The following is a 6,000-nucleotide window of genomic DNA, read 5'->3' on the forward strand; positions in this document are numbered from 1 at the left end:
ACAAAAGCGCGGAACAATGAGGGAAGAAAGCACAAAGGAATTCTCTGAAATCTAAATGCAATTTTTCATCGATTTCTGTCAGTAACAGTTGACGGGTAAAAATGGAGGACTCGAGAGAAATATTTCCAAAACAGAATGATCGATACCATCCATGAAACACGTTGGCAGTCGTATCGCGAGGTGAACGAAAATAATAACTCAAATTTCGTTACCAACACGATACGAAAAACTAACGATATGATATGCACTATTAATTTTCACGGACACGGAAGAAAAGTCGTTCGAAGGAAAACACGAAACAATATCATCCTCGTTTTTCCACCAACGGCGACGGTGAATTATGAACGCGAGGGGTACTGTTTCCCCACAAAGCATGCATAGAAGTGCGTTCCCCTGCGACGTACGACCCCGTTTTTAATAATTAAACAAACAGCGAGCGCTCGAGACGGCACGATAGAACGCATACGTGGACGTGACCGCGAGAAGTAATTTTATCAGGTTGGTCCAGAAAATATTCCGCGTCGCGCAACCTTAATTGACGGAGGTGATGATGGGTAGAGACAAATATACTTCAATTATAGGAATTAATTCTGCAATATTCGCCGTATCAAAGGTTACAGAATTCTGTTAGAACTTTGCGATGGAAACACGAATTTTGCACAGCAGTAGTGTCAAAGAAATTCTTGGACCGGTTTGTCAAACACTGTCTGTATTAATCATCTCTGGTACGATGTAGTGTATCTGCTGCACATGATCTGTATGAATGTTGTTTATGGGAAAAGATTTGTAACTGAATCGAAAATATTTTCTTGTGAATTCTACTATACATATAGTCAGAATATTTACGACTTAGATTCTCATACACAACCCTCTACCTCATAACGCATAATTTACAAGTTATTCACACCAAGCGTACGCAAGGTGCATCGCACACTCTTGGCAGAATAAAACGCAGCGATTCCAACGCTTCGATTCACTACCACTTGCGACCGTTTACTTTGGAGCACTCCTTTTTTCTGCATTTCAACCCCATTTCGCGCGAGGGACGGAGGCCCCGCAGGCGGTCACCGTCACTGGAAGCGATTTATGGAGATGGCGGCTACTTTTCAAACTGCTATCGCACGACCAAGGGCCAATCATAATTTCCGTAAATCCGATCCGCGCCAATTATAATAAGAATTTACGAGCATTTCGACCTACGGCTGGACTATCGACAAAATGTCATCCGAGGGGGCGCGAGAGGCGCGATGCACTTCTTCGTTATCCGATTCCATCTCGTCTCCGTCCCCTCTGGCCGACGCGAAACGGCCAATGAATTTACGAGGGTAATTACGGATGCTTCCTCTAGGGTGAGTATTCGTCGCAACTACGAACCAACTGTACCACCCTCTTTCGTTATTCTTATTCTGTTCCCGTTCGTTGGCCGCAGGCGTCTTCTCGATGAGTTTGCCCGAGTTTTTGGTACCGTTCCCGGAAGTGTTCGGTCAACTTTGTCGGATCTAGGCTTTCAATGGTTTTAGCGACGTCCACGATGCTTAGAAGCGGCAAGAGTCGATACACCAAGTCGAATGGAGGAGAAAAAACGAATATCTAACGTTACAATTTTTATTTTCGAAACTACGCGTCCTATGAATAAACTGTACATATAAAAAAGCTTCGCTTCATCATCCCCTATGAGCTGATATTTTTTAAACCACGAATACAAACATGTCTCTGAGCCCTTTTCTAGAGTATCGGTGTATATACACACCCTGCACAGCCAAAGGATCGATAAGGATGATCCATTTCATCTGTTGATAATGTGAGGATTGCAGAAATATGTATAAACTTACCATGATTAATTTGGAACAAAGTAATTGAGATTGTCTAATTAAAAATGACAACATGAAACATAGAAATTGTGTGTACTCTACTTTCCCAGATAATTCTGATCATTGAAACTGAATTTCATTTAATCTCTTCAGATCCTCGGTGTACCTTCAAGGCATTACCTTTCAGCGACCGCAAGAACTTTGCATCCCGCTAAATCCAATCCCACTGACAGCGAGAAATGTTCGTCGCCTTTCATCTCGCATTAACGCAACCCGACTTTAATTTCGCTGCAACGCGCACAGCGTTTACTTAACAGGTATGCGTCTGCGCAGTGCAGCGAATATAAACGCATCTAGAAGTGGTGTACACGACATACAGCCAAAAATGCAAATGCAACGTTGTGACTATCGAAACACTACCGCTGTCGCAACAGTAAATTTTTGTCACGAAACGTTTTTAATTTTTAACGCATAAACCCTCTTCAAGATAAGAATTTTGTCCATCTTTGCGCAGCAAACCGAATGCAGAATACTCGACGCGAGAACCTGCATTATTCGAAGGTTCGATCGGTGTTTAATCAGCAGGATTATCAGAAAACACGTTATCGTTTCTGGAAGCGGCTCCGGGCGTGGATGGAAACAAATCTTTGTCTCTCGTCCCGAGAAATTTTAACGACGATTCTTCGACAGGTCTGCGCTACGACGCGACGCCGACGTTTCAACGGCGAAATCCACATAAACCAGCTCAATTCGCAGCGAAACGTGTCAAACTAATTTTCACGGAGCGTTGCATAGTGGATTTGCTAGATATCGCCTCGAAGCACGACACTTTCGACTAATCTGCGTCAAGATGCTGGCGTTATGCAGCTTTACGCGCCGTTGGGGCTACGACTTTAACTTCGTTTAAGCAATTATACTAATTATATTCATAATTATGGACCGGTTAGATTTCGAGAAGTGAGAAGCTAACTTCCTCGTACTTAATCCGCGCGTAGAGGATGGTGTTGGTGGTTCCGAAGATAAAATTTGAAAAAATTGTATTTTTATGTACCAACCTATTGGTACAAAACATTTAGTAACATTAGTAACATTTTGGTATTTTTAGATCAAATTAATAGCCACGAAAATAGTATTTAACGAAGAATAATGACTAATTACTCATACATTCTGACAGCAGAATTTAAACAACATAATATTGTCTCGAACGTGACAAAAATGGAGTTGAAAGCATTGTCCTATATCAAGACGCAAGAACCAACTAACGATTAATCACTTTCTTGTAATCTAAAAATACTTGAGGAAACCATCAATCTCACAGCTCTATTAAAAAGTAACGATCAATGAATTTAAACTTGCTGATTACAACACTGGCTATTTTAAAATATTATTCCCTCGATGACAGATTCACTAGCGTCACTCCTATCGCAGGTGTAAAACCATAAAATTAAATTCATGACGCAACACACGATTACGCTGTTCGACAGGCCTAAACGTTTAATTAATCGATTACGTCGTAACTCAAGGATTGTATTATGAAACTCGAATTAAGATTCTGTGCTTCCACTTCTGTAAGCTTCTCTCAACGATAAAGCATGTACGATCACCCTGTGCTTATATCATTATTGCCTATTCTTCCAATAATAATATGAAAGATCACAAGCAATGATTGAATGGAAAATTCTACGATGTCATCGTTCAAAACGGATACTTCTTCGACAATCTTGGCGAAGAATTTCAGAAATTTCTCATGGAACAAGGAAACCATTCTACAATGCCTGATACTTTTCTCGCTAACGAGATGGCTGCTTTTCATGTGTTCATAGAATACCATGGACTAGAGAACAGAATTACCACGTCTATGTTGTCATCCATGATACTTCGGGAATATAAAAAAAGAATGCGTAGGATTTAATGCCTGGCCAGATTTCCGAACGAAGAACGGAACATCTCGTGTATTAACGAATCGTTCCATGGTACCGACACGGAACCCTGAACTCGAAGATTTCTTTACGACGCAACTTTAAGATTGATGTAAAACTCGAGCCTGTTTAAAATTTATAGCGCTTTACAAACACGTTTCGGGTCACTGACAAATTAAGCGGAAGAAAAATTCGAAAGAGAAAGGTTGAAGGTTTTCTCTTGGCAAATCGTACTATCGTACAGATTTCGATATTAAGAACCTTGCATTGGTAATTGTGTAATTATATAGCTCAACAGTTTCTACTGTATACACTTTTGTTAGGAAAGCTATTCATTATTGTCAATTATTTGTTACCATATATTTAGGACATTCTGCATAATTTCAGAATTTTGTTTTTAACCTACCCTGAAGAGGAGGGGGTTGCTCAATTCGACATGTATTTTTTTTTCTTTTTTTTTGCTTTAAACAGACAATTGGATGTAATTATATGATACTTGAACCGTATAACCTGACTGTCGAAACATTTGAATGAAAACTATGCGTGTTCAAGCAGCAGCGACGATCCACATCGTTTCACTATTCACAAGCGATATCTTCTTCATTTGTTTGATGATAATTAGCAGAAATCGTGTCCAAAGAGGACACAGACTCTCTTCCAAGAAATCTCAAGGGATTCCTCGCTGAGAAGAAACGGAGTGAGAGAGAATCGAAGGCACGGGTACGCACCCAAATAGTTGTCTCCAGCCGCCGGTTGGCCCAGAAGAAACAGCAAAACGATTGTCAGCATGATGACACAAAGTCGCTCGGCCTTAAGACAGGAGCAATTATCGTCTTGACATCCGGTACACCGCGCACTGCTCAGTCGACGCGACACAAACACCAGCAGCACATCACCCGCGCTTTGTCACTGACGCGTGGACCAAACGGAGCAAAACACTTTCGTGGAACACCACAGCCAACAGAGAGACCGTAGGAGTCAGGCCTCGAGCGACAGTCGCGAATTCGTCAAAGTCAGATCGTCGGAATCGACCGTCTCGACGGTCCGTTTCCCCGCGACACGCATATTAGACCGAATCCCAACAGTTTGACTCGCGACGATCTTGCCCAGCCTCCCGCAGGATCAAGTTGACTTCTCTACCAAATGTTTTCCAATATTTACCACCGCCACGAACGATTTTACACGTGATTACCGTCGACGACTACTCGAGAGTCGATCACAATGAAACGACGCGTCGTTCGCACGTTCTCCAAGCACCGGCTACCACGTGGTTACTCAAACTGGCACACGTTCATGTGAGTGATTCACTCGATAAACAAAATTTACCACGTATTATCCACGATTAATAACTCCCTGTACTTTGTCGCGTAAGTTTACTGTCTAATCACGGGTAATTTTCATCATTGCTCAATCACACAAGTTTATACATATAATCATGTTTGCTTGCTGGACGTTGTTCTTTCCGTTGCACCGCATTGTTCGTTTAAATTAATTTTAATTCGATGAATTATATCGGTTTGTAATTATCGAATTATCTGTCGGCTTAAATAGATTTCTGTGATTAGGGGGTAGGTTTGTCTTCCGTAGAAGACAATCATCGACGAATATCGATGTTGATCAATTCATCCCCTGTGAATGAGTAGGTTTTTTTTAAAAACACTATTCACTGATACAAGTCGATAGAGTCGAGGATCACTGTTTCCGTGATTTTTGTGAGAAATTCGAACGAGAACCGCACTGTTTACGTCGAAATGATCAACTGTGTGACAAGAATCGATATTTCGAAGGATCGAAAGGGATGAACAAGATACACCAGATGCATTCGGTTCGACGTTCGGCGCGCGACTGAAGGCTGGGACGATTTCAAACTGGGCGAAGCGTGACGTCAGGACTGGTACGCATCCGCGCGCCGCGTGCCAGCCAATCGGCACACGGCTGGCGCTTCGACAATCTTCGTTTGTCCCGGAAGCCGAGGACTCCGACGACGATGATCATGACCTCGTGAATCTTGGCCGCTGGAAACGATCTGTGTTGGGCATATTATCCCTTTGACTGCGAATAGCGTATGTACACGTCCTCTATCCGTTAGTTTCTGCAAAAGTGCAAGCAATACACGCATAAGTAAGCATGAATGCGTTTAATCAACAATTAATACTTCACATATTCAGAAATATTACTTTCTCAAAAAACATTGGAATAACAATCTGAAACTTTGAGACGTAATAAAAATTAATACCTTCGAATTGATTAAACATTTATAATGTACGTAG

The 6,000-nt window shown here is 41.7% G+C and overlaps 1 protein-coding gene across 1 annotated transcript in view; it reads right to left on the minus strand.

The window, feature by feature from the left end:
• Positions 1–5,699, minus strand: part of LOC128883015 (uncharacterized) — a 262,323-nt gene extending 256,624 nt beyond the window's left edge. The window contains exon 1 of the mRNA XM_054134977.1: positions 4,459–5,699. Within this exon, the coding sequence (XP_053990952.1) occupies positions 4,459–4,519 (61 nt within the window). The 5' untranslated portion in view covers positions 4,520–5,699. The remainder of the gene's footprint in view (positions 1–4,458) is intronic.
• Between the last annotated feature and the right edge of the window lie 301 nt (positions 5,700–6,000).

The sequence above is a fragment of the Hylaeus volcanicus genome, chromosome 1, assembly GCF_026283585.1.
Source record: "Hylaeus volcanicus isolate JK05 chromosome 1, UHH_iyHylVolc1.0_haploid, whole genome shotgun sequence".
Taxonomy (NCBI): domain Eukaryota; kingdom Metazoa; phylum Arthropoda; class Insecta; order Hymenoptera; family Colletidae; genus Hylaeus; species Hylaeus volcanicus.